The following is a 25,923-nucleotide window of genomic DNA, read 5'->3' on the forward strand; positions in this document are numbered from 1 at the left end:
TGTCCAATTTCGATGAGCTTGTGCAAATTGTAGCCTCAGTTTCCTGTTCTTAGCTGAGCGGAGTGGCACCCGGTGTGGTCTTCTGCTGCTGTAGCCCATCTGCCTCAAAGTTGGAGGTACTGTGCGTTCAGAGATGCTCTTCTGCCTACCTTGGTTGTAACGGTTGGCTATTTGAGTCACTGTTGCCTTTCTATCAGCTCGAACCAGTCTGCCCATTCTCCTCTGACCTCTGGCATCAACAAGGCATTTCCGCCCACAGAACTGCCGCTCACTGGATGTTTTTTCTTTTTCGGACCATTCTTTGTAAACCCTAGAGATGGTTGTGCATGAAAATCCCAGAAGATCAGCAGTTTCTGAAATACTCAGACCAGCCCTTCTGGCACCAACAACCATGCCACGTTCAAAGGCACTAAAATCACCTTTCTTCCCCATACTGATGCTCGGTTTGAACTGCAGGAGATTGTCTTGACCATGTCTACATGCCTAAATGCACTGAGTTGCCGCCACGTGATTGGCTGATTAGAAATTAAGTGGTAACGTGCAGTTGGACAGGTGTACCTAATAAAGTGGCCGGTGAGTGTATATATATATATATATATATACATATATATATATATATATATATACACAGCCCTTGCTGCACGATCATCAGGCCATATAATAGGCTTTGTAAGCAAGATCTAGCAGATGAACGATTGCTTACCTAGGTTGTTGGGCCGTGTAATACGTCCCTTACACTTTTCTGTATAATTGTCTGTTGACCAGTTTTATACACCTCTGATCTTTTTGATAATTTTTTTTTCTAGCTTTTTGAAAATGAAAATTAAAAAAAAAAAAACATTCAAAACTACTTTTAGCCTCTACTTCCAGGCAGTTTGGCCTAAAGCCTAGCCTAAGCACAAGAGCAACCTAAGACAGCAGAGCTACGAGGGATTGATTTTGCTGACAATAAAAAAAATGTGAAAAGCTGCAGCAATGTTAATGTTTCCCTTGATCTGTCCCTGATCTTATTATTTAGGACTGGCTGGCAGAAGACTGTCCTGCTTTAAGAATCATTTCTGTGGAATATGACACTCATCTAAGTGACTGGAAAGCTAAATGCCCTGCAGACAACCACAGGTAATTGCTTCACAAGCCTGAATATTCTCATACATCCAGTGACCTTAAAGGGAATCTTCCATATAAAATATGCAATATGAGCAGCTAACAGTGTCGTGTAGTATACAAGAGATGGATACAGACAATAAGGTTGCATAATGTCTCTATATTCTGTGGAGAAATGTACTTCTATGCAGCGTTCATGTGTCACAGAGGTGTGGCCTGGGGTATGAGGTACGCTAGGCCGCAATACCTCAGCGCTGTAGTTCCTCACCCTCTCGCTTTGTGACTGACAGCCCAGACTCATCTTACTATGCCAAGCCCTATAATATATATATATATAAATCCGGCATTGTGTTTCAGTGAGCGAGCGAGGCCGAAGCCCAAGCAGGCACACTCTCCGAGCCTGCACTGCAGTGAATATCAGCTGTGCTGGTGTTGGATGAGAATAGGGATCAGCATTGTAAGCCATGTGACAGATTCACAAGTATGTGTTACTGGGTTCACCAGAAGAATATGTAGCCTATACCTGGTTTATACGGACATCTCATATTACTGTTTCCTCCAAAAATAAGACCTACCCCGAAAGTAAGTCTTTGCTTCATATTTAATGGTTTTTGGAGTAGGCTTAAAGTGTACCTGTCGCTATAACTTTCAAAATTTAAACATGCAGGAGATTGTGATATATCATGCTGTAAAACAAAAGTATACTTACTGTATCCAGGTCCAGTCTCCTAAAGGCAGCTATATAACAGCTATACTTACTGTGTCCAGGTCCAGTCTCCTGAAGGCAGCTATATAACAGCTATACTTACTGTATCCAGGTCCAGTCTCCTGAAGGCAGCTATATAACAGCTATACTTACTGTATCCAGGTCCAGTCTCCTGAAGGCAGCTATATAACAGCTATACTTACTGTATCCAGGTCCAGTCTCCCGAAGGCCACTATATAACAGCTATACTTACTGTATCCAGGTCCAGTCTCCTGAAGGCAGCTATATAACAGCTATACTTACTGTATCCAGGTCCAGTCTCCTGAAGGCTGCTATATAACAGCTATACTTACATGTATCCTGAAGGCTGCTATATAACACCTATACTTACATGCATCCAGGTTCAGTCTCCTGAAGGCACTTATATAACAGCTTTATCTGACGACTGTCTTCTATGTTTCTATGTTTCCTAGATTTCACGCTGCAAATTCGCAGTGTGAAATCCACTGCGGATCCAGTACGCGTGAAGGCACCCTAAAGTATTCTGTATGGTCTGTAGTTATGAGCTTCTATATGTAATAGTAACATAGTAAATAAGGTTGAAAGAAGACAAGAGTCCATCAGGTTCAACCTAGGGAAATCCTACTGTGTTGATCCAGATAATGAACAATGTTTCAGTTCACCGAACACAGACGGGTGTAAAATAAGTGACTATACTAGAAAGCTTGATAACTTTTCATTAATCATATCGAGTGCTGATACTTTATTTGCATAAATCCTGTTTCATTTCTCTGACAGGAAATCCATGGCTTACAGGAGCTCTGAACTCCTCAATAAGCTGAAGTTGGCTGGTGTAGGAGAGCGGCCTATAATATGGGTGTCACATAGCATGGGAGGTAAGTATTACGTAAGTAAGTAATGGTGGCAGAGAGCAGGCGGCGTAGAACCGGGCAGCGGCAGTGGTGGAACAGTAAAGGTAAGTATATATCACTAACATCTCCCACACAGCATAATCAAAGGGGTACTCTGGTGAAAATCTTTTTTTTTCAAATAAACTAGTTTCAGAAAGTTATATAGATTTGTAATTTACTTCTATTTAAAAATCTCCACTCTTCCAGTGCTTATCAGCTGCTGTATGTCCTGCAGGAAGTGGTGTATTCTTTCCAGTCTGTCACAGTGCTCTCTTCTGCCACCTCTGTCCATGTCAGGGAATGTCCAGAGAAGAAAAGGTTTTCTGTGGGGATTTGCTGCAGCTCTGGACAGTTCCTGACATGGACAGAGGTGAAGCAGCGAGCACTGTGTCAGGCTGGAAAGAATAAGAACATACAGCAGCTGATAAGTACTGGAAGACTGGTGATTTTTAAATAGAAGTAAATTACAAATCTATATAACTTTCTGAAACCAGTTGATTTGAAAGATTTTCACCGGAGTACCCCTTTAAATGTAATTTTATCCCTTAAAGTGAGAGTTGAGCTGCTGTAACCCAGCATGGCCACCACACAATGTACTGTCTGTTTCCAGATCCATTTACTCTGTTTATTGGGGCTCTTTTCTTTTTTTTATTGATAACATTTCATCATTTTCCCGTAGGACTGTTAGTGAAAAAGATGTTGGTAAATGCATCAAGGGATGAAGAAATGCAAAATTTTGTAAAGAATACAAGAGGAATTGCCTTTTATAGTGTTCCCCACCACGGCTCCCGACTGGCCGAATATTCAGTCAATGCAAGACTGTTACTTTTTCCATCGGTAGAAGTTAAGGAGCTCAGCAAAGGTGAGTTGATGAATTGCTTTGGAATTTTTAGATCATTCTTCTTCCTTAGGTTCCATAGTGGGAAGTGTAAGTGCCCTATTACACAAGACTATTATCGGGCGGAAAATCGTTACTTCATGCGAATCTAAACGATAATAGTTCTGTGGAATTGCAGGCATTTGTTCACTAATCGTTCAGTGTAATGCTGCATTTACATGGAACGATTATCGTTCAAATTTTCGCAATAACGATCGCATTTGAGCGATAATCGTTCCGTGTAAACACAGCAAACAATCAAGCGACGAGCGAGAAATCGTTCATTTTGATCTTTTAACATGTTCTCAAATCGTCATTCGTTAAAAATTCGCAGATCGCTTCGTGTAAACGTCTTTTAAAGATTCACCTTATGTGAAAGATGGGCTTAAGCAATCTTAAAACCGATTGCAATAATGATTTTTCTTACGAATTTTATAACGATTTCTTCGTCTAAATGCTGACCGTTATAAAAACCAAATAGTTGCTTCAAAATCGTGAAACTCCGTGTAAAAGCAGCATAATTCCAAATCGTTCCTTCTTTTGCTGGGATCACATGGAGTAAACTATCATAGTAACCATCATTAACACGGAAACGATTATCGTTCGAATCACATTTGAGTGATAATCGGCACGTGTAAACACAGCGAACGATCAAGCAACTAGCGATAAGTTGTTCATCGTGAATTCGTGATCTTTCAACAAGTTCTCAAATCGTCGTTGGTTGTTCACTGAAAATTTGCAGATCGCTTCGTGTAAACAGTTTTTTACCGATTCACCCTATGTGTTAGACGGGCTTAAGTGATCTTAAAACGATCGCAATAACGATTTTTTTCAAACAATACATTGTTCTGTCTAAACGCTGATCGTTATAAAAAACACATTGTTACTTCGCAATCGTTAATCGTTCGATTGGGCGAATTATCGCTTTGTGTAAATGCAGCATAACAATAAACAAACTCATCTGCGATTCTTTATTGCTAATCGTTAAAAATTGCTTTGTCTAATCCAGGGGGGTCAAACTCAGGCCCTCCATATCTGCGTAATTTTTTTTTTTTTTACCAATTGTTAATCTTTACACAATAATTTAGTCTAACAGAACTGCACAGTCTAAATTTAAAAAAGAATCACAAATATCTTAGAGACCTTAGGCTATGTTTCCACTACATATAAACAACAGCCGTTGTTTTAAATGAAAAATTGCATTAGTGTCAATGTCGTTAAATTTTTTTTCGCAGAAATCAATAGTACAGGCAGATTTTAAGAAATTTTGTAATTGGGTTTATTAGTTGAAAAATGCATTTTTATCATGAAACAGCAGTTTGAAGCTCTCCCCTCTGTCTTTATTGTTCTCTATGGAGAGGGGAGGGGTGGAGGGAGATAAGGCACCAAAACAGGACAACAAAGAATTAATTTACAGCTACATCACCGGGCTATCTCCTCTGAAGTCAGCACTGACCTCTCTAACCTCTGAATACCGGCTTTCATACAGCTCCCACTGTGTAATCCTTTGTTCTCTGCTGGTGACTAATCTCCCTCCTCCCCCCTCCCCTCTCCATAGATTACATAGGGCATGTCTGATGTAAACGAGTCGTGATTTCCTGATAATGAGCAGTGGATGAGAGAGAGGGGGGGGGGACCTGGGGAAAGTCTTTTTGAATGCAGATAATAGCATATTTGCCTAATAAACCCAATTACAAAGTTTCTTAAAATTGCCTGGACTATTGATTTCTGCCCCCCCCCCCCCCCCAAAAAAAAAAAACGACAGTAAAGTCTATGGACAACAGCCAGAAATAAATTACATGAACATCATTTCGATGGCCATAGCCAAACAACCACCATTTTTCAATAGATTGTGTGAAACAAGGGCTGTTGTTTTCGTTGACTTCTATGCAAATCATTGCATTATGAAAAGAACGGCCCCCGCTTTAATCGAAAATCATGGCCGCCCTTTTCATAACAAGTACATTGTGTGAACATAGCCTTTACCTGTAGCCTCCCTACTTAAAGCGACTCTGTACCCACAATCTGACCCCCCCCCCCCCCCCCAACCACTTGTACCATCAGATAGCTGCTTTTAATCCAAGATCTGTCCTGCGGTATGTTTGGCAGGTGATGCAGTTATTGTCTAAAAACAACTTTTAAAGTTACAACCCCGTGCCCTACAGGAGTATTTATGCCCTAACTTTGCACCACCCCTCCGTCCCTCCTCCCCACCCTCTTCATCATTAGGAATGCCACTCTCCATGCTGAACATTGCACAGGTGCCCTAACGATCCAGCCCATGTGCCATGCTGACACAGGTGGGGAATAGGAGGCAATCTGCCTGGAGCATTCCTAATGATGAGGAGGGTGGGGAGGAGGGACAGAGAGGGTGTGCCAGCCTAATGCCTACACAATCCAGGCCATTCCCGTAGAGCATGGGGCTGCCAGTTTAAAAGTAAATTTTTAGCACAATAACTGCATCACCTGCCAAACGGACCGCAGGACAGATCTTGGATTAAAAGCAGCTATCCGAAAGGTACAAGTGGTTTGGGGGGGGGGGGGTCAGATTGTGGGTACAGAGTCACTTTAAACGCGTTCACAAAAACTGCTTTTTGGATCTTAATAAGAGACTGACCGCTCGAAACAGCCTGTCTGTTACCCTGTCTTTGACAGGTTCCCTTTAAGGGGTTAATGAGCCACAAAGACATGTAAGTGTATTTGTACAAAGTCATCTTGTTATCAATTCTTTAATAATGATAAGAGTAAACATAAAAAAAACATTGCTTATTTCAGATTCCCCTGCATTGAAAGAGTTAAATGAAGAGTTCTTAGAATTTGCCAAAAACAAGGACTTCAAAGTCATCAGCTTTGCAGAAACGTTGCCAACGCGAGTAGGCAGCATGTTGAGATTGCATGTGGTGCCAGCAGAATCAGCAGGTAAGTGCATTTGTTAATCATTGTGTAGGAGACTGGAATAATGGGATGCATCTACAGTCACTTTTCAATCAAATAGCAAAATGTTGAGAATGGTGAACTCATGGAGATTGCTGAGTTTGATCCCAGTCAGTCCTATAGCAGTGTAGGAACGGCAGTGGCTGTCCTCCCTTGGCTCACCTCAATTCTGAACAATCGTAAAAGTTGTGCAGATTAAAAGTTATTCCCCCTTAAAAACAAAGATTTTGTAATGCAAACTACATGTGTAACCCTTTAAGAACCCATAATGTACCTGCTAAGTCATGGAGTCCCTAAGGGGGTACAGAAAGGGCTCGCAACAGCACCGCTCCCGGCTGCTATTAGGTGGGGACCACAGCTTATAGCCAGTTGCGGCTTAAACAAATGCAGCAGTTAATTAACCATTTAAATTCCACTTTAAAAAATGGCACCAACATTTCAATGGTTTGTAAAGGCCACTGTCCTGTCTGCAGCAGCCTGAAGCAATCGAGCCCAGAAAACATAGATCACATATAGTTATTATATGTACTGCATTGATCCATATGAGCAATCATGGTAATGCTCATAGAATTAGTGTAAAAAAAAAATAATTTTTTTAATAAATAAAAAAAACCTTACCATAATAAAAGTTTAAATCACTCCACTGTTCCTATTTTTTAAAATAAAAAAAAACAAAACCTATTTTCTATCGTCATGTGCAGAATTTTGCCTGAAATACTAAATTATTACATTCCTGATTTCACATTGTAAGGGTTTGTTCACACTGAGCAAATGTGGCGGAACTCTCCACCTGCCTCAATGTCAGACAGCGTCTATATGGGATGGCTTCTGCACCTCCGCTCTCTGCTCAATTCTTTGAGCGGAGAGTGGAAGCGCATGAGCCTTCCCATAGAGACGCCGTTTGTCACTGAGGCAGACGGGATTCCGCAGTGGAGAGTTCCGCCACATTTGCTCAGTGTGAACATACCTTAAATGTGTAAGCGCAAAAAACTCCAAAGTGCAGAACTGCAGATTTTTTCTTATCCAATTTTTCAATTTCACCATGCAAATAATTTTTCAGTTTCGCAACATATTTTATGAAAAAATTAAAAGCTCATGTGGGTCTGTAGGTTAGAAAGCGCTATGGCTTTTTAAACACAAGAAGGAAGTGCAAACACTAAAATTGGCTCGGTCCTGATAGGGATGTCAGTTGAACTCATTTTATGGGTAAAAGTGGTCAGGCTAGGGTAAAGAGAATAAAACATATATACTCACCTGCCCCCTTTAGCACCACCATTAACAATGAATGAGTTCATGAGAGTGACTGGGACCAGGAAGTGCTGCACAATGGACCAGGCAATGTCTGAACTGAGGAGTTGGCAGATCTTACACCATATACTCAATGTATTTTGACCAATCCGCAACATGCTTATACGGTAGTGCACAGAATATACAAACCTGTATAGGGGCGTTATGTGCCGGTGTATGGTGCCACCATGTTCTTTCCTGGAACCATTGCCTATGACATTCCTGGAGTATATTCATGAGAAAAAAAATAATCCCTGCACCTTCTCATGTCTGATAGTTGTATACAGCTCTGTGTGCCGTATCCATGGACTAGCTTCCTTCCACAACCCTTCTTCTGGTTTCCATGGTTATGCTCACCCTCCTGGCTTCCCAGACACTATACATAACAGTCTTTACACCCCTCCCCTGTACAAACATGGCTCTTTGTCATTTATGTCGTATTATCCTGATGAAGTGAAATGTTGTAGAAGTCTTCACCCACTAACTGGTAAACTGGTAAAAATGCCATATACAGGTTACAGGGAACCGACTGTGCTGATAAAGCTGCTAGCTGCGCTAAATAGATGTCCCAAACGGCGTCCCTACCATATCTGTTGTTTCTTCATCATTATCTTTATATCCTGGAAACACAGCTTTTATTAAAGTGCAGGGGGGGTATGCATAGAGGGACGTTATATATACATATAACATCCAGGGCCTGAGGCTTCTGGGGGCCCCATAACCATTCGAATTGCCTATATCTGACCTCACATTACTTGGTGCAGCTGCAGGGCTGTCTCAAGTGCACTAAAAAAAAAAACTCACCTCCCTCACACTCCCCCATTGTTGCAGGTCTCCCGGGGCTGCTCACCCCTGTTCTCTCTTCTGGCACAGGCAGCGTGTGTTACAGATTCTGGCTGCACAGCAAGTCCCACCTGTCTGTCAATGCTCCTGACAGGTGACCGGGACTTCCGGCACAGGCAGCGTCTGTAACACAGGGGTGAGCAGCCCTGGGAGACCTGCAACATTGGGGGAGTGTGAGGGAGGTGAGTGTTGTTTTTTTCTTTTCCATTTATCTACTTTAGGGGACCATGGACTAAAGGGGACTGCACAGGGGGCCATGTACTAAAGGGGACTGCACAGGGGGCCATTTACTAAAGGGGGACGACACAGACGGTCATCTAATTAAGTGGGGGAACTACAGAGGGGGCCATGTACTAAAGGGGGGACTACTATAATCATGATGCTACATATAGACAACCTCTTTTAGATATATATACACACACTGTTATTAAATTATCCTGTTGTTCTTTTCGTTTAGATTTGGGAATTGGTGAGATCATTCCTGTGGAAGTAAACCATCTGAACATCTGCAAACCAAGGAGCAAGGATTCATTCATCTACCAGCGTACTTTGCAATTCATTATTGATGCTTTGGATGCTGAACAGGCAGTGACCAACTAAAATACCCTCTTAACCTCTGATACTTTTACTAGAGATGAGCGAACCTGGAGCATGCTCGAGTCCATCCGAACCCGAGCATTCGGCATAGCGGGGGCTGCTGAAGTTGGATAAAGCTCTTAAGCTGTCTGGAAAACATTAATACATGGATATGTTTTCCACATAGCCTTAGGGCTTTATCCAAGTTCAGCAGCCCCCGCTATGCCGAATGCTCGGGTTCGGATGGACTCGAGCATGCTCCAGGTTCGCTCCTCTCTAACTTTTACCTCACACCTTTCTGCTAAAATAAAAGTGACTGCTAAGCTGTACGTCTAGGTTAGCAATAAAAGCAAAATAAGGCCATAAAAGAAGTCTATAAAACAGCCATAATTTTAAAGTTAAAGTCTATGGAAAAACAGTTGTGCTCACATTGTACAGTAAAAATATGGTTTCCTTTTACATTTTTCCATAGCACAATATTAGATAAGAAAAACGTCTGGTTTTAGACTTCTTTTACAGCTGTATTTTGCTTTTGTTTTATTGTAGCCTAAATTCTATGTCCCCACTAGTTGAACAATAATGTCGATGATTAAAAAAATATTCCAAATTATTGGTATTTGTGTGTTTTATTATTTACCTTAAAGTGTTAGTATGCTAGCACATAGAGATGTTGTAAAGGGTGGGCTAGCCTCACCACGAGCCAGAAAAAGAGAGAGAAGCTCAGAGTCTTGGAGTTACAGCCCATCCTTGCCATTATATGAACTAAGTGATCCTTGCCACAGTGAGCTGTGTTTTCCAAAGAATTTAGTAACAGAAAATTATATAGATTTGTAAAGTACTTCTTTTTAAAAATCACAATCCTTCCAGTACTTATCAGCTGCTGTATGTCCTGCAGGAAGTGGTGTATTCCGTACATGTCACGAACTGTTCAGAGTAGTAGCAAATCCCCATAGAAAACCTCTCCTGCTCTGGACAGTTCCTGATATGGACAGAGGTGGCAGCAGAGAGCACTTTGTCAGACTGGAAAGAATACACTAATTCCCGCAGGACATACAGTAGCTGATAAGTACCGGAAGACTGAAGATTTTTAAATAGAAGTAATTTACAAAGTTATTTATATAACTTTTTGGTACTAGTTAATTTTTTTTTAATTCACCGAAGATCTTTTTTAATGGGAGTATGGTCTACCCTTTTAATTCTTAGTTTATAGATTATTTGAGAGAAAAAAGGCTGGAGCTGAAAGAATTTACTGTATATTTTATTATAACACTATACTATACTGAAAAGTGCTTTAATGTACCCTATATATGCTGCAAATGTGAAACGTCACAGTTTGTGCAGAGAGAGACAAGTCACGCTGGACAGTCAGGTTGCCCTATGAGCCCCAGTGACTCCCTTGTGCAAGCCCTTTTCAAAGGTTTCCACCTGACTGCCCTGCATGAGCTGCTTCTCTTCATGCCATCTAGGTGTATGAGTCTTGCAGTAAAGCATGTCACTAAATGCTGTTAAAAAGCTCAGGCAAGATGGCCGCCCCCATAACAATGTACAGAATGGAAAATAAAAAAAATTACAGTCAGAAAATAGATAAAGATTAGAATAAAAGAATAGGTTTTAGTATATGACTCTAATCAGTAAAAGAAAATTTAGGTGACACATTCCCTACGAGTCCTAATAAGACCCCTTAGTCTATATCAGGGATGAGGAACCTTCGGCCATCCAGCTGTTACAAAACTACAATTCCCATCATGCCTGCACAGCCAAAGCTTTGGCAATTACCCTCTCCCCCCATAAGGATCATATTATACAACAGGGGTAGGGAACCTTGGCTCCCCAGCTGTTGTAAAACTACAACTCCCATCATGCCTGGACAGCCAAAGCTTTAGCTCTGGCTGTCCAGGCATGATGGGAAATGTAGTTCTGCAATAGCTGGAGGACTGAGGGTTCCCCATCCCTGTCTATATAGTCTTCTACAGGGAGTCCTGTGCAGGAGACGTGCGCAGCTTCTGCCTGTGATCTCCGGGGTTTTCAGCAGCTGTATAGGCGTTCATGCCATTGACGTTAATGTGTACAGACAGCCCTTCTCTGCATATTTATTGTTACTTTGTGACTATTCTCCATGACAGTTCTGAATATCTGTATATATTAAAATATTGAGCAATTCTGAGTACTCTAGTGATTTTATTGTGGTGGCTGGTCATGTACGACACGATTTCCTCATATGTGATCTATGACATAATAACGTAAGATAAACCAGACATAAATCAGAATATTTCAGGCTCCTCTCATATTCCCCAATGTCATTGTTATAGGTAAACCCATTGTTCCCAGATCTTCACTGCCAAGGAGACTGTAATTTATCTCTCCTCATGCAGACACGTTTGATGCTTGAGTTTTCAGCTGAGACTCCATGATCTGAGCCTATTCTCAAAGGAGTATGGCTACCACACACACACGAGGCGGAAGGAGAAGAAAGAGTCATAATTTATACTAAGAAGTTTTCATTTATACTATAAAGAGTTCAGAGCACTTCAAGTAATGCTTTTATTTTCTGCACTTCCTTCACGTATACAAAAATTACCCTGTAATGCAGCCAAATATCTCCAAAAGACTACCTCTTTAAGAAGCCCCAGCCATGTCAACAGGTACCTCTTCTGGAAGACTAAGGTTGAGTTCACACTTCCTTAAAGTGTCACTGTCGTTTAAATTCTTTTTGCAGAAATCAATAGTACAGGCGATTTTCAGAAACTTTGTAATTGGGTTTATTAGCTGAAAAACACATTTTTAACATGAAAAAGCAGTTTAAAGCTCTCCCCTCTGTCTTCATGGTTCTCTTATAGAGAGGGGAGGAGGGAGATGAGGCACCAAAACAAGACAACAAAGAGTTAATTTACAGCTACATCACCAGGCTATCTCCTCTGAAGTCAGCACTGACCTCTCTGACCTCTGAATACCAGCTTTCACACAACTCCTGCTGTGTAATCCTTTGTTCTCTGCTCTCTGCTGGCGACTAATCTCCCTCTTCCCCCCTCCCCTTTCCATAGGTTACACAGGGCCGACTGATGTAAAAGAGTCGAGATTTCCTGATAATATGCAGTAAATGAAGGAGGGGGGGGGGGCTTGGGGAAATGCATATAATGGCATATTTGCCTAATAAACCCAATTACAAAGTTTCTTAAAATCATCTGTACTATTGATTTTAACAGTGACACTTTACAATTTAGCTGGAAGCCAATGGAAATTTCGGAAATCCCTTAAAGGGTATGCCGAGAAAAATTAACTTGTGAATAGGGAACAAGTCAGAGATCATGGGGTTCTGACCACCGAACCTTCCAACGATCTCCCTATTGGCCCCCGACTTCTGTGTTATGAATAGAGCCGCAGGTATGGCACATGGCCTGCAGCTCTATTCATTCCTATTCCTCTAATAAGCAACATTATTCACTTGACCCGCTGGTGGTGTAAATGTTATGGCTGACCTGTGTTTATATAGAGAAGCAGGCTGGTAGAAAAGAAAAGAATCAGATCGCTGATCTTCAGTAGACTTAGGGGCCTATTACATGAGCTTTTTATCGTGCAAACTATCGTTATATCTTTAAAATTGAAATGATAATTGTTTTGTGAAAATGCTGGCAACGATCAAACGACCAACGAGAAATCGTTAATCGTTCCTTTGGTACTGAGACCAAAATAATCGTTAATCGTTGGCTGCAATTCCACAATTGTTCATTAGTTGCACATCGTTCCCTCATTTACTGGGATCAGATGGAGTAAACGATCATAGTGATAATCGTAACTAACGATTATCGTTCTGTGTAATATGGTGAACAATAAACAGTTTAGTTCACGATCGTTTATTGTTAAAAATTGCTTAGTCTAATAAGACCCTTAGACGTGGCACATGGGGAGCTGACTTACTGATGCGTGTAATGCTAAGTTTACACGAGGCGATTATTGGCCCGATCGTATGATTAACGATTTCGAAGTAACGTTTTTTTTTTATAACAATCAGCGTTTAGACGGTACGATATATCGTACGGAAAAATCGTTTTGCGATCGCGTGCCCGCAGCCCGCCCCCCCCGCTCAACCGCAGCCCCCTGCGCTGCCCCTGCCGTGCATTGATTGGCTGAAGAGGGGGGCCAGGAATTTTCAAATTTCAAATTGAAATTCCCGGCTCATCTCTTCAGCCAATCAATGCGCTGAAGAGGGGAGCCGGGTATCTCGAAGACCTGCTACGCGGAGCAGGTAATGTATGCTCTTGTCCGCGCTGGTGGGGGCGATCGGAGCGACAGTGGCGGCGGGTGGGGGTGGCGATCGGAGCGGCGGCGGCAGGGGTGGCGATCGGGGCGGCGATCGAGCCGGCACAGGGGGCTGCGGATGAGCGGGGGGGCCGGGCGGGGCTGCGGGCGGCCGGACTATCGCGCGACGACTGTTTACACGGAACGATCGGCAAATTTTTTGCGAACTACGAACAACAATTTATGAACATGCTAAAGGATCAAAATTAACGATTTTTCGATCGTTCGCCGCGTTTACACGCGTTCGAATTCGCCTGATAATCGCTCCGTGTAAATTTAGCATAAGGGTCCATTTACACAGAAAGATTATCTGACAGATTATCTGCCAAAGATTTGAAGCCAAAGCCAGGAATGGATTTGAAAGAGGAGAAATCTCAGGCTTTCCTTTATAACCTGATCTCTGATTATACTGTAGTCTGTTTCTGGATTTGGCTTCAAATCTTTCACAGATAATCTGTCAGATAATCTTTCTGTGTAAATGGACCCTTAGGGGCCAATTCCACGGAGCGATAATCGGCCGAACTGGCCCGATTCGGCAGATTATCGCCTCGTGGAGTAGAGAGAACAATCAGTCAATGATCGTGTCATCTGCTGATCGTTCATTTAGGTTCAAACCTAAAATCATCGGTCCCCACCCGCACATCGCTACGTGGAAAAGGGGACCGACGATTTCAAAACATCATACATTACCTCCCGGTCCCGGGCCGCAGCATCTTGGGAGCGGCCTGTCTGAGCTAACAGAGCGCTCAGCCAATCACTGGCCGGGAACGCCGTCTTCTCCTTCTCCCGGTCCCGCACCGCAGCAGCTTCGGAGCGCCCTGTCTGAGCTGACATAGCGCTCAGCCAATCATTGGCCGGGAACAGCGTGGCCAGTGATTGGCTGAGCGGTCTATCAGTTCAGACAGGCTGCTCCGAAGCTGCTGCGGCGCGGCACCGTGAAAAGGAGAAGACCTGCGCCTGGACAGGTAACGTATGAAACAAGGGCTGCAAGGACATCAGTAACGATGTCCCTGCAGCCCTCGCTAACGATTGTCCGGCGGTGGAATAGGCCCAGTAAACGAATGCCGATCTAGCAGATCAGCGCTCGTTAACATCGTTGATCGGGCTTCCATCGGCCCGTGGAATAGGACCCTTAGGATCCTATTACACAGGCCGATGAAAGCCCGATAATAACTGTAAATAACTGTTTACTGGGCCTATTACACGGCCCGATTATCGTTTAACAAGGGCTGCAGGGACATCGTCCTTGCAGCCCTTGCTTAACTTTATACATTACCTGTCCAGGCTGCAGGGCTCCTCTTGCTGTCTTCCTCTCCCCGTGCACTACAGCTTCAGAGCGACCTGTCTCAGCCAATCACTGGCCACGGCGGTCCAGGCCAGTGATTGGCTGAGTGACCTGTCAGCTCAGACAGGTCGCTCTGAAGCTGCAGTGCGTTGGGGAGAAGAAGACCGCAAGAGGAGTCTGGATAGGTAATGTATATCATAAGCCGCCGGCCGTGCACCGCTATTACAGATGTGCTGTCAGCGCCCGACAATTATAGGTTCAAACCTATATCAACAATCAGCCGATGATCGTTGTCATCGGCTGATCGTTGTATTTATTACACAGAGCGTTAATCGTTTGATTCGGCTTATTATCGTTCCATGTAATAGTACCCTTAGAGTGGCCTATGACAACATAGAGCAGGTGCATAAGCTTTCAATTATACTAGCGTCTATAAAGATAAATACAAGCTAATATAGGGTTTTAATACCAGCGGAGGTTAGAAGAAAGGGGAAAATAAAATCTCCTTAGAAGATGGTGGTAAAATATGCTAAATGCTTCAAATCCACCTGGAACAAAGTCTCCTGAAATGGTTTTGCTCCTCATTATGCTGCGCCATAAACGCTCTCTATATGCATAACCTCACCGTGGAATAACAGTTTACATAGCAATGAAGACATTTTGCAGTGCACTCCAGTGCGGTATGCTAACTCCTCATAAACAACATGCACACCCTGATAACCTTCACTGAGTGATAATATATATATATATATATATAAGTCCAGATCCATAAACACGTGAGTATTGAATAAACACCCTAATGCTCAACCTTCTTTGAATGTCTGAGTGGTATCCGGCAGTCCAGGTCGAGCACTTAGGTGTTTATTTGATACACATGTATTCTGATTGTATGTTTATGGATCTAGATTTTATATAGAAAAATGACAAATCAACTGGTGCCAGAAAGTGCCAGAGATTTGTAATTTAGTTCTATTAAAAAAATCTCAAGTCTTCCTGTACTTATCAGCTGCTGTATGTCCCCCAGGAAGTGGTGTATTCTTTCCAGTCTGACCCAGTGCTCTCTGCTGCCACCTCTGTCCATGTCAGGAAGTGTCCAGAGCAGGAGCAGGTTTTCTATAGGGATTTGTTGCTGTTCTGGACAGTTCCTGACATGGACAGCTGAGAGCACCGTTGGATGTCGCATCAGGTAATATCACAGGTGATATAAATATAGTCAGTGCATCAGGTAATATCACAGGTGATATAATTATAGTTAGTGCATCAGTATTATCACAGGTGGTATAACTATAGTCAGTGCATCAGGTATTATCACAGGAGATAGAATTATAGTCAGTGCATCAGGTATTATCACAGGTGGTATAATTATAGTCAGTGCATCAGGTATTATCACAGGTGATATAATTGTAGTCAGTGCATCAGGTATTATCACAGGTGATATAATTATAGTCAGTGCATCAGGTATTATCACAGGTGATATAATTATAGTCAGTGCATCAGGTATTATCACAGGTGATATAATTATAGTCAGTGCATCAGGTATTATCACAGGTGATATAATTATAGTCAGTGCATCAGGTATTATCACAGGTGATATAATTATAGTCAGTGCATCAGGTATTATCACAGGTGATATAATTATAGTCAGTGCATCAGGTATTATAACAGGTGATATAATTATAGTCAGTGCATCAGGTATTATAACAGGTGTTCTTTATATGGGATGTCCTCAAAACATGACCTATTGGTGAGGCCTGAGGACTGGAATTGAGAAGAACTGCCCTAGAGTGGCATCCAATTTCTTCAGTCACCAGGAATCAAACGCTAAGCGCTGCTGAACCTGAACATTTTGACAGGTTCGCTTAAAGGGGTTCAGTGTAAAGTATGAGGTACTGTACTGAGTGTATATACTGACAGCAACTCCCTGCGTGCCTCAAACATGTGACCATGCCCTGCCCCCAGTGTCCTCCATAGGCATATACAGGCTCAGTGGTGGACACCAGGGGGTGGGGCATGGTCACATGCTCCTCCATGTCGGCCATCTTATGGACACACTAACCACAGAGCAGGGCAGCACGGCCTGGAGGAGGGGAGTCTGATTTTAGCTCTATGAGGTACACAGGGAGCTACTGTCAGTATATACAGTGAGGACACTTACTGATACTGTACATTGAACGATTTGACTATAAAGTGGCCGACCCCTTTAACACGATGTGTATGCACAATAACATATTATAGATTACTTATATAAAGAGGGCTAAACTAGATGATTTAGATGAAGATTTAGTAGTACAGACAGTCGCTGACTGTACAGTACATGATTCAGGTCTACCAGGCCTCTTCTCTACTGCTATGGAGGGCTTCCAGTACTCGATGAGCATTGTTTCATGCAATCCATAATATATTTAGTAACGTCAGGAAGGGCTTTCATCATATACATTTTTCTACCGTTTCTGAACTGCTGGAGAATAAAACGAGATATACGGCATATCCAATTTATTTCTTAGGAGTGCAGGGAAATGTCAGCTCCATTTTAAAAGCCTAATCTCCCTGACTAATCATCCATTTAATGCTGCGCTGACTCCTCTCTATTTACATTTTCTCTTCCACTTCCTTCCAGCTATCTTTTCAAATACCGACTTAAAAAAAAATATATAAAGAATCAACTTTTAATAATACCGTAAATCTGGAAATTTGTCATAGTGTTTTAGAGAAAGGTAGCCTATTCAGCCGGTGATGGTTTGCACAGTCTGGCATGTATATGAGTACTTATCTCGGCTCGCCAGTCTTCTCATGATATTTTTCCTTTTTAAATTATTTACCATAATGTTCTGTCCGTGCTCCATCCGCAAAGCCGCTCATCACTACAGAGGGACGGATGAATATGCATGAGGTGGCGTTGTTACGGTGGTGGGCAGGAGGCTTGATCCTCCTGTCCACATGGGGGTCTAACATGGGGCCGTGCAAGGATGCAATTGAGCGCTGATCAGTGAGATTGGTGCTCGTTTGCAATGCCTTTACAAGGCAATTTATCAAGCGGCCGGGCCACATGAATGATGTTGTCAGGGCCCCAGTAGACAAAGAGACACAGGACAAGAGGGCCCCCCCCCTCACTGTCCTTGCCTACTTGCACAGCAGGTCCTAAATGACCGTCTACAACTGGGCGACAGTCCCTGCTCTAAAATAAGTGCAGACAGACGGACAAAACACGACAAGTACAGACAAAAAGACAGGCAAAAGACAAGACTCAGAATGGAATTGTCAGACAGTCCAATGGAAACTCAAAACAATGATCGTCACACCAGCTCACTGTGGAGCCCAGGGAACAATCAGATCAATGCATAAGAAATAAATCCCGGCACTCACGTTATTTGAAACAAACAAAGTCTCTGTGTTCAAGAGCCCGAACTGAAGGAAGAGAGATATCTATAAGGGAAACCAAGTCCCGGACTCGAAGCTCACAGGTTCAAGCAGAGAAACACAGATGGACTGAGGAGAAGAGTCCTGTCCATCAAAACACAGCAGACACAATTAGCAACAAGGCAACAGTAAAGGAACATACAACTGAAGCACAGACAAAAGCAAAGAACATAGAAAAACAAGGAACAGAATTTATGGACAAAAACTTAATTTTTGGCGAGGAGGGTGAAACTTCACACTAGAGGGTGACATTGATGCGTTTATCGATCATTTAAAGCTGAACTGTGATTTAAATGTAATTTTTCAGAAATCAATAAGTATCAATAGTACAAGCAATATTAAGAAACTCTGTAATAGGTTTTATTATGCAAAAGAGTTTCCTTCTGTACTCAAAAAGCTGCCCCCCCCCTTTCAGAAGAAGCAGGATTTCTGTGTCCATTATGGTCTATGGAGGGGGGGAGGGGCTGAGGGGGGATGAGTGAGCACAGAGAGGAGGAAAGGCAGTCCTGCACAGCACAACATCCTGCAATCTTCTCTCACCAAGCTTCCAGAAAAGCACTGACCATTCTGATCTTTGAATCCAGTGTTTTATGTGATCAGACAGTCTCCAAACTGTACAGCTGCTTCTCTGCTCTTCCTGCTCACTCATCCCCCTCAGCCCTCCATAGGTTATAATGGACTCAGCAAAACTTTGTGTCAGGAACTTACCCGACCGCGCTCCAGCGACGTCTGCCCCGGCCAGAGCGCAGCGACGCCTTCCTCTCCGGGTCGGGTGACGTCACGGAGACCCGACGGCGTCCTTGGTTACCGGGGACGCCGCGGTCTCCGATGACGCACGGCGGCTCAGCTGAGCGTTGTGTGCTCAGCTGAGTAGTATTAGGCTCAAGCTGAGTGGCAGACGCCTCTGCCACCCGGCTTGCAGCCTACACATGTGAATTGATCAGGACTCAGGAGTCCAGACCAATCACATCCTGGTCTGGGCTCCTGGTCCTGTATTTAAAGAGCCAGCGGTCATTCACTGATCGCTGGCTATTAGGTGTATTCCTGGTCCCAGCTCTCCCTTGAATATTCCTGCGTTCCCCGTCCTATCCCTCCTACTGCTCGACTCGTTATTCTGACCTCCCGCCTGACTTGTGACTACTCTTTTGGATTGCTGATTTTGTACTGCGTTGCCCGTGTGGTTTGACCCGGACTGGTTTACTATTCCTTATTGTGTTTGTCTGTCCGTATTGTTTTGTGTATCACGTATATAGCGCAGGGAACGTCTCTGTGGTTGTCCGCGACCGCCTAGGGTCGGCTGAGGCAATTAGGCAGGGACAGTGGGTGGTTCAGATAGGGCCCACTGTCTGGTTGTGTCTGTGTTAGTCTGACACTTTGCTCCTCTGTAATGTTCTGATAATGAACAGACAAGAAGTTAGGGGGGGGGGGGGAGGCTGCAAAACAGCTTCCTGAGTACAGAAAGAGGCTTTTTGCCTAATAAAACCTACTATATTACAGAGTTTCTTAAAATCGATTGTACTCTAAAATATTTAAAAATATTTTAAATGACAGTTACACTTTAAAGAAGGGAATCTGACAGTACAGTTAAGCATATATCCATGCTGCCAGTTTCCAGGGCCATCACATCAGCAGTGTATACTTCCCATCAGCCCTGCCGCGATCTGGCATCTTCACCTTCTTCCTAGCCCAGATGCATCCTGCTCCTGTTCTGCTCTCTGGCCACTGTATCTCCCATCCCCGCTTCTTAATTTAATCACAGCGGGTCGGGAGCAGGACGCATGTGATACTGGAAGAAGATGAAGATCCCGGATCACAGCAGTGCTGATGGTAAGTATACACTGCTGATGTGATGGTTACTGGAAACTAGCAGCATGAATATATGCATACCCGTTCTGTCAATTTCCTTTTGCTATGGCCCACACATCTCCTGTTTAATTTTTCTTTTAAATCAACTTTCAGACAGTGCCAGAGATATGTAATTTACTTCTATTAAAAAAAATCTCTAGTCTTCCAGTACTTATCAGCTGTTGTATGCCCTGCAGAAAGTGGAGTATTCTTGGCTCACAGGTGTGTGGCAGGGGACATGTGACAGGTGTATTGGACCTCACAATCAACCTCCCTGTCCCTGTGCTGTTGCATATTTCATATTTTTTTCCCCCACAAGTTACTGTATATTGGCTTTTACTCATCTGAGCCGTGCTACTTGTTTAAGCACTTGAACTTTAAGGGGCCTATTCCAAGGAGCGATTATCGGCCGAATATCGCTCGGTGGAATAGAGAAAACAATCAGCGAGTGATCGTGTCATCGGCTGATCGTTTATTTAGGCTTAAACCTAAAATCATTGGTAACCCGAGCATCTGTTTGTGGAATAGCGGAGCGCGGTGGGCTTCTCCTCCGCTCCGTCTTCCTCCCCTGGTCCTGCGGCACAGCATCAGCTTCGGTGCGGCCTGACTGAGCTGTCAGACCGCTCAGCCAATCACAGGCCGGGACCGCCGCGGGACTCGGGGAGGAAGACGGAGCGGAGGAGAAGCCCTGCTAGGTAATGTATGCTGCAAGAGCTGCAAAGACATTGGTAACAATGTCCCTGCAGCCCTCACTAACGATTGTCGGGCCGTGGAATAGGCCCAGTAAACAAGCGCCGATAATTTCGTGTGTAGGGGGGGGGAACATTGTAAGATGGCAAACTAAGCAAATAATTATTTGTCTTGGTACATAATTTTTTTGCAGTTGTGTGGTCATATGTGTCCGATTTGTAATGAATTCTTTTCATGTGAAATTGCACAGACTCCGGTTTAGGTGTCTGCGTGTGTGTGAGTTTTACATCATTTAAAATAATAAATAAAAAATATCCATATTTTCCTCATAAACGCTTTCTTTTTGTTTGTGAATAATAATTTAAAGTAAAGCAAAGTTTATGTGTCTGGAGGGAATAACTTAATGACAAACTTTAACTGAATATAATTATTAGAAAAGTATGAAAAAATCCTCGAATTTACATGAAAAAAAGATATAGACTGTAGCTTTTACTTTGTTTCTTTTTAACTATATTTCTTGGTTCCAAACTTTATATTCATGCCTCAGGTATATTATTCTCATTTTATTGAAGTCAACAGAGAACTTCCCCAGAGAAATGAAAAGGTTTCACTATATACTCTATATGATGAGCCAGAGACACTCTGATCACCCTAAAATCCAAGACATTGCTCTCTATGTATGGTGAACTTTGCTGGAGTGAAAATGGCGTCTACCTTCCTGCCTGTCTGTCTCAGAGAGATGGAGGTCATAATCGGAATGTTGATGGGGTGGAGCTTTTTCTGTTAGGGGAGGAGCCCATAAACTGAATTATTACTTTCTACAAATACATATTGACATATTTCACTTAAAGGGGTATTCCACCCAATGCAAAAAAAGAATTGTTTATTTGAATGCTAATGTACTGGAGAATTAACTGGGCCCCTGAAGTTTTTTTCCTACCATTTTTATTGGAACATCAAAGCATTGTAATAAAAACCAAAAGCAGCATAATACAAAAAGGTAAAACAGACAATAACAATTTCATACAGTGTAATAAAGGATTGTACATTTTATATAAAACACTTCCTTCCCCCCAACTCCCCTTCTACCCTCTCACTCCCCTGGCGTGACCGAGTGATTACTAGAGAGGAGCTGTGGCAAATAGGTACAACCGGGTATTCGCCTATCTGAACTTCAGCCTATTTGGACTAGGTTGGCTAAAGGGTAGAAATCTCAGGGTTGTTCTCAATAGTGTGTATTCTGAGCACAGACTGGTCACCAGTGGTGGCCACAAGGGTCTGTTCTGGGTCTTTTTCTTTGTATTATGTTTGGTAGTGACATAGGAGAAGGTTTGGTAGGTAAGTATAGTGACATAGGAGAAGGGTTGGTAGGTAAGGATAGTGACATAGGAGAAAGTTTGGTAGGTAAGGATAGTGACATAGTAGAAGGTTTGGTAGGTAAGGATAGTGACATAGGAGAAGGTTGGGTAGGTAAGGATAGTGACATAGGAGGTTTGGTAGGTAAGTATAGTGATATAGGAGAAGGTTTGGTAGGTAAGGATAGTGACATAGGAGAAGGTTTGGTAGGTAAGGATAGTGACATAGGAGGTTTGGTAGGTAAGGATAGTGATATAGGAGGATTGGAAGGTAAGGATAGTTGTATAGGAGAAGGTTTGGCAGGTAAGTGACATAGGAGAAAGTTTGGTAGGTAAGTATAGTGACATAGGAGAAGGATTGGTAGGTAAGGATAGTGACATAGGAGAAGGGTTGGTAGGTAAGGAGAGTGATATAGGAGAAGGTTTGGTAGGTAAAGATACTGACATAGGAAAAGTTTTGGTAGGTAAGGATAGTGACATAGGGGAAGGGTTGGTAGGTAAGGATAGAAACATAGGAGAAGGTTCGGTAGGTAAGGATAGTGACATTGGAGAAGGTTTGGTAGGTAAGGATAGTGACATAGGAGAAGGTTTGGTAGGTAAGGATAGTGACATAGGAGAAGGTTTGGTAGGTAAGGATAGTGACATAGGAGAAGGGTTGGTAGGTAAGGATAGTGACATAGGAGAAGGTTTGGTAGGTAAGGATAGTGACATAGGAGAAGGTTTGGTAGGTAAGGATAGTGACATAGGAGAAGGTTTGGTAGGTAAGGTTAGTGACATAGGAGAAGGTTTGGTAGGTAAGGATAGTGACATAGGAGAAGATTTGGTAGGTAAGGATAGTGACATAGGAGAAGGTTTGGTAGGTAAGGATAGTGACATAGGAGAAGGGTTGGTAGGTAAGGATTGTGACATAGGAGAAGGTTTAGTAGGTAAGGATAGTGACATAGGAGAAGGTTTGGAAGGTAAGGATAGTGACATAGGAGAAGGTTTGGTAGGTAAGTATAGTGACATAGGAGAAGGTTTGGTAGGTAAGGATAGTGACATAGGAGAAGGTTTGGTAGGTAAGGATAGTGACATAGGAGAAGGTTTGGAAGGTAAGGATAGTGACATAGGAGAAGGTTTGGTAGGTAAGTATAGTGACAGGAGAAGGTTTGGTAGGTAAGGATAGTGACATAGGAGAAGGTTTGGTAGGTAAGGATAGTGACATAGGAGAAGGTTTGGTATGGAGCTCTAGTGACACCACATCTGGAATACTGTGCCCAGTTCTGGAGACCTTATCTAAAAAAAGTATATTGATAAAATAGAACAGGTTGAAAGAACGCTATAAAAATGGTGGAAGGTGTGAGGCATAAAACATATCAGGAAAGACTTAAGGATCTAAATCTGTATAGTCTGGGGGAAGGAAAAGAGAAAGGGGGAGCATGATTAAATATATTAAAGGACTAAGGAGGATTCAGGAGGGAAGTGTTTTAATAAGAAACTGAACCCAAGAACAAGGGGACATACTCTGAGGTTAGTTGGGAGGGGGGATCAGAAGCAACATGAGAAAATACTATTTTACTGAAAAAGTAGTAGATGCTTGGAACAAACCTTCAGAAGATGTAATTGGTAAATTAATGTAAACCTGCCTGGGATAAACATATAGCTATTCTAATATATTAATAAAGGAAATAAAAGACAGACTACATAGAGCAGATGGTCTTTTTCTGCCAACAATGTTTCTATTTTTATGAAAGCATTTATGGGAGAAATAAGCTGCCACCAGAGTACTGTCTAGCAGCCGCTTACCCTTACTCTCTCCACGGAGAATACACAAATGTTCATGTATATGGGGAGATGAGGAGAGATAGCAGTGGGCCAAATGGATGACAGCTATTGAAGGTGTATAGCCACCTTGAGTAATAAGGCCCCCACCCTGAGAAGAACCCACATCTTTTTGTCCCTTCTGGAATTTCCCCCCTATGAACGGTCTACCCTTGGCTGTGTATCTTCCTTTACTGTATTATACCCTTATTCTGTCGACCGACAACTAGTGTTCAATGGACTTGCCGAACTGTTTGGGTTCAGCAATGTTCTCCAAACCTGAACGCTCGACATTTGACTTCCCTTGTCTGGAGAAGTTGGATGCCACCCTAGGGAGCCCTGAAAAATATGGATGCCGGGCGTTCAGGTTATGAGAATGCTGCTGAACGCAAACAGTTCAGCAAATCTGTGCAACTCTACTGACAATGCCAGATGGTGGCATAGCGAGCTAGTCCATGTCCATCTCTTATCCCTGGAGATAAATCACCCATTATAAGACCACAGCTGAACACAAGTAAATAAATCATAGGTTTTACTCATATAATTTAAAATTATAGTTGGTCCATAACATTCAAGGACAAATGTTACACAGAAAGCAGCTGAAAATTATAATGCTTAAAATGTCACTGTAAATTTTTTTTCCAGAAATCAATAGTACAGGCGATTTTAAGAAACTTTGTAATTGGGTTTATTAAGCAAATATGCCATTATCTGCATTCAAAAAGGCTTTGCCCAGCCCCCACCCCCTCTCTCCTCTCTCTCATTCACTGCTCAGGAAATCTCGACTCTTTTACATCAGTCAGTTCTATGAAGAAGGGAGGAGGGAGATTAGTCACCAGCAGAGAGCAGAGAACAAAGGATTACACAGCAGGACCTGTGTGAAAGCCGTTTGTGGGAACAGAGTTGCAGTTCAAAAAAAGCACAGCGGCACCGGCATCCCCGTGCCGGTCTATTAATAGTAAAAAGAGAAAAGCAATGTACCACTGGTACATTTCCTTTAAAGCGACTCCGTACCCACAATCTGACCCCCCCAAACCACTTGTACCTTCGGATAGCTGCTTTTAATCCAAGATGTGTCCTGGGGTCCGTTCGGCAGGTGATGCAGTTATTGTCCTAAAAAACAACTTTTAATCCTGCAGCGCTGTGTCTAACGGCCGGGGCTTACATTTGTATATGCATTAGGCTGGCACCACCTCTCTGTCCCTCCTGCCCACCCTCCTCCTCATTAGGAATGATCCAGGCAGATTGCTTCCTATTCCCCACCTGTGGCAGCCCGGCACATGGGCTGGATCGTTAATACACCTGTGCAAAGCTCAAACAGCAGTAAATGTTCCTGGATCATTCCTAATGATGAGGAGGGTGGGGAGGAAGGACGGAGGGGTGGTCACTGAACGGCCGGTCTCTTACGTAGTGGGAATATAGCCTTATGGTGCATTTTCACACCGAGATTTATCTGACAGATTTTTTAAGCCAAAGCCAGGAATGGATTTAAAAAGAGAAAGAAGAGGAGAAATCTCAGTCTTTCCTTAATTACCTGATCTCTGTTTATAGTCTGTTCCTGGCTTTGGATTCAAAAATCTGTCAGATAAATCTCTCTGTGTAAATGCGCCCTAAGTCACCTACACAGGTTGGAGGCATCAGCATCAGTGATAAATACTCAGAGTTTTATTTTCATTTGGATTTAGGTTATTAAACATGGATCTCTACTTTTTCAGAACAGCATTCCAACCCAAGGCTTCGTGAAGGATAGTACTATATACATTATTTATTAATAAGTTGTAATGAATAAATGATGTATGTAGAAAACGAAAGATGTAACTTAGAAAGAAAGGTTTAATTATCAATATTACTCAGAAGCCAAAAAAAACCCATAAAAAAAACAAGCACAAGCTATATATCAACACATGCCATGAGACTGAAGGGGAAAGGGGGCGCTATTGGCCAAGTTAACTCTTGGTGTTTTCACCAGGGCTGTGGAAGTGATAAGCCCTGGGCAA

At 42.8% G+C, this 25,923-nt stretch overlaps 1 protein-coding gene across 1 annotated transcript in view; it reads left to right on the forward strand.

Moving 5' to 3' along the window:
* SERAC1 (serine active site containing 1) overlaps window positions 1–9,314 on the forward strand; it is a 40,814-nt gene extending 31,500 nt beyond the window's left edge. Inside the window, exons 13-17 of the mRNA XM_069954968.1 lie at window positions 1,019–1,119; window positions 2,609–2,706; window positions 3,401–3,583; window positions 6,374–6,517; window positions 9,120–9,314. Coding sequence (XP_069811069.1) covers window positions 1,019–1,119; window positions 2,609–2,706; window positions 3,401–3,583; window positions 6,374–6,517; window positions 9,120–9,262 — 669 coding nt within the window. The 3' untranslated portion in view covers window positions 9,263–9,314. The remainder of the gene's footprint in view (window positions 1–1,018; window positions 1,120–2,608; window positions 2,707–3,400; window positions 3,584–6,373; window positions 6,518–9,119) is intronic.
* The last annotated feature ends 16,609 nt before the right edge of the window (window positions 9,315–25,923 follow it).

Source organism: Dendropsophus ebraccatus, chromosome 15 (genome assembly GCF_027789765.1).
Source record: "Dendropsophus ebraccatus isolate aDenEbr1 chromosome 15, aDenEbr1.pat, whole genome shotgun sequence".
NCBI classification, from domain to species: Eukaryota; Metazoa; Chordata; class Amphibia; order Anura; family Hylidae; genus Dendropsophus; species Dendropsophus ebraccatus.